Source organism: Patagioenas fasciata, chromosome 11 (genome assembly GCF_037038585.1).
Source record: "Patagioenas fasciata isolate bPatFas1 chromosome 11, bPatFas1.hap1, whole genome shotgun sequence".
In the NCBI taxonomy this organism is placed as follows: domain Eukaryota; kingdom Metazoa; phylum Chordata; class Aves; order Columbiformes; family Columbidae; genus Patagioenas; species Patagioenas fasciata.
The window spans coordinates 3598276-3601577 of NC_092530.1; the positions used below are offsets into that span (position 1 = coordinate 3598276).

At 52.3% G+C, this 3302-nt stretch overlaps 1 protein-coding gene across 1 annotated transcript; it reads left to right on the forward strand.

Annotated features, from left to right (window-relative positions):
• The first annotated feature begins 1255 nt into the window (after window positions 1-1255).
• Window positions 1256-2278, forward strand: LOC139828883 (olfactory receptor 14A16-like). The gene has a single exon (XM_071813674.1). It carries the CDS (start codon window positions 1256-1258, stop codon window positions 2276-2278), a length of 1023 nt encoding a protein of 340 aa, XP_071669775.1.
• The last annotated feature ends 1024 nt before the right edge of the window (window positions 2279-3302 follow it).

Consider the following 3302-nt stretch of genomic DNA (forward strand, 5'->3'; position numbering starts at 1 on the left):
GGTGCAGGGCAATGCAGCTGTAGCTCCTGGAGGCATCTGCTAAAACTGGCACAGGCACAGCTTATGGGATCTGTAAGGTGGGGGATCTTGCACCTCAATTTTGAACAGCTGTGAAGCCGGGTGAGCACCCAGGGGTGCCCAGGGCTGTCCTGCAGAGCAGGGTCCCTGCACCCCAGGGCTGTGCCGGCACAGGGACTCTGCCGCCTGCCAGGGTCAGCGCTCAGCCTGCCCGGGGAGATCCCATGGCACCAGCTGTGGGTGGAAGGAGCGACCCCCGGCAGGGCAGGCAGGGAGCTTGTGGGGTTGAAGGGTGCTGTGTGGGTCAGGGCTGCTCAGAGCTCCAGATCAACCCCACAGACATGGCAGAGGTTCCTTCTGAACAACGACATCAAGACAGCAACAGCTGCAAGGGAAGGAGTCTGTGCTTTCAGTTTTCCACTCTTGGTTGTCTGGGTGTGCAGTGGGAGATTGGGATTTATTTCTCTCTTTGGAGAAGACACTGAGACCCCAGTTCTCGTTAGGACTTGTCTGAGCTGCTCCTGAGTCCCTGCACACACAGAGCTGCCCCTGGGCAGTGCCAGGAGGTGTGAGCAGGACAGAGCTGAGCACATAGCGGGTGGGACGGCGTCTGTGACACTGACAGGGAGCAGATCCAAGGACAGAGGCACAGCTGCAGGCAGCACAGACATGGGCAGGAGGAGTTAACTGCTACCAGAAATGCTGTGGACAGGATTATAGGACATGCTCTCGAGTGCAGACACATTTCCCAGTGCAACCTTTGATCTCATCTCCTCCCCAGCAGAGCCTCTGCCCCAAAGCCATAGGGTCCACATCACAAGTCTCCACCTCAGCAACTGGACCTCCAGGTGAAGGGTTCCTGGAACATGGTACACAAAAAAGGTGCTATAAGTACTTGCTCTACAGTGTCATTATGTGAGGGGCAGCAGCACAGCTGGGTAAGGAGAAGGTTCCACAGCATGCCCGTCTGCCTTTCTGTCCTTGCTTTATTTTCTGGTAGCACTGCAGTGTCCTTCCCTGTTTCTCCACCTGTCCCTGGTGCTCTTGCTCTCTGGGGTTGGGGTGGGAGTGTGGGTCAGTTTTTGTTCTGACACCAACTCAGGTGGTTTTTCCCCAGAGCTGTGTTCATGGAAACTAGATGCCCAAGCTGCATTTTAAACTGTGATGAACCGTTTTTCTCAGTTGGTAGAAAGAGATAATGAGCAGAAACATCCCTCCATCAGTGAGGGCGTTTTCCATGAGAAACAGCCCGTTTATTTTCTTTAGAGAAGTCTCCTCTAGCTTGTCACTGTCCTTTCCTCCTTGCACAGGTCCTCATGCCCACAGGCAGCAAATGTTCAACAGCAGCTCCATCACCCAGTTCCTCCTCCTGCCGTTCACAGACACACGGGAGCTGCAGCTCTTGCACTTCTGGCTCTTCCTGGGCATCTACCTGGCTGCCCTCCTGGGCAACGGCCTCATCATCACCACCATAGCCTGGGACCAGCACCTCCACACCCCCATGTACTTCTTCCTCCTCAACCTCGCCCTCCTTGACCTGGGCTCCATCTCCACCACTCTCCCCAAGTCCATGGCCAATTCCCTCTGGGACACCAGGGCCATTTCTTATATGGGATGTGCTGCCCAACTGTTTTGCTTTGTCTTTTTCATTTCAGCAGAGTATTCTCTTCTCACCATCATGTCCTACGACCGCTACGCTGCCATCTGCAAACCCCTGCACTACGGGACCCTCCTGGGCAGCAGAGCTTGTGTCCACATGGCAGCAGCTGCCTGGGCCACTGGGTTTCTCTATGCTCTGCTGCACACGGCCAATACATTTTCACTGCCCCTGTGCAAGGGCAATGCCCTGGACCAGTTCTTCTGTGAAATCCCCCAGATCCTCAAGCTCTCCTGCTCACACTCTTACCTTAAGGGTTTGGCTCTTCTTCTCATTAGTGCCTTTTTATTCTTTGTGTGTTTTGTGTTCATTGTGCTGTCCTATGTGCAGGTCTTCAGGGAGTTGCTGAGGATCCCCTCTGAGCAGGGACGGCACAAAGCCTTTTCCACCTGCCTCCCTCACCTGGCTGTGGTCTCCCTGTTCCTCAGCACCTCTTCTTTTGTCTACCCAAAACCTCGATCCTTCTCTTCCCCATCCCTTGATCTGGTCATGGCAATTCTGTACTCAGTGCTGCCTCCAGCAGTGAACCCCCTCATCTACAGCATGAGGAACAAGGAACTCCAGGGTTCCATGTGGAAACTGATAACTGGATGTTTTCAATAACAAACAGCAACAAACTCTCATTTTCTCCATAGCAGTTATAGTGTAACTCAGTGCAGGTTCAACCATTCCTGTTCTCTTGTTGCTGTTGTCGTGTTTTGTGATAATGTTGTCATCCCTTTCCTAATTCACTGTCTGCCTTTTGTTCTGACCAATTTTTATGTAAATGAGGAGCCATTTTGCCTGTGTTTAAAAAAAAAAAAAAAATAAAGGGAACTACAGTGTTCTGTCTAGGTTTGTTTTACTCCTGAGATCTTCTTTTAAGTCCTTTTTGGAGACACAGGGAGTTTCTGTTTGCATTGGTGGAGGGGAACAGAGTCCATCATAGCAGCACTGCCAGGGAGCACCAGTGCTTGTTCTTCCAGAGCTGTTGTGTTTCCACCCTCACATTCTCCTTCTCATCCCTTGTGTTGGTGCAAGGCCTGAGCACTCTGGCAGCTTGGTCCCTGTCCAGAAAATAAAGCGGGGACAGGCAATGGGAACTGCTCTGACAGAGCTGGCCTCAGAACAGCCTTTCCAGATAGAAAGGTGATCTCCTCAGGGCAGGGACTGAAGGTTTAGATCTTCTTACAATGTTTTTCTCAATAACATTTTCAAGAAAGTGGCCACAGATGCAACACCAGGGTACAGCTGAACAGTGTGTGTGTGCAGGGCTGGCACACAACAGTGTTCTCTCACAGCCAGGCCTCCTGCCAGAGACCTGCAGGACCAGCAGAGCAGGGACTGGGCTGTGCCCCTGTGGATTGGACACCCCTTCAGAAGGCGCCTCAGGTCAATCACCACGGACTGGCCACTCACAACCACCATTTCCAGCCCTGCGCTCTCACCCAAAGAAGATATTCTTCCCTCCATGGGCAGACACTCAATGAGTCCTTCAGCAGTCCATGTTTGCTTTGTACAGATGAGATGTGAGTATGCACATCGTGTACGTGAGGTGACATGAACCCGAGTGAGCACAAACACCATCAACTACTCCTTTCCATTCTGTGAAGGTCTGTGGAACACACGAGGTCTTGAGCTCACTTCA

Coding starts and splice junctions, on each gene's coding strand:
- LOC139828883 (XM_071813674.1), top strand. CDS start 1,256: ATGAGAAACAGCCCGTTTATTTTCTTTAGAGAAGTCTCCTCTAGCTTG.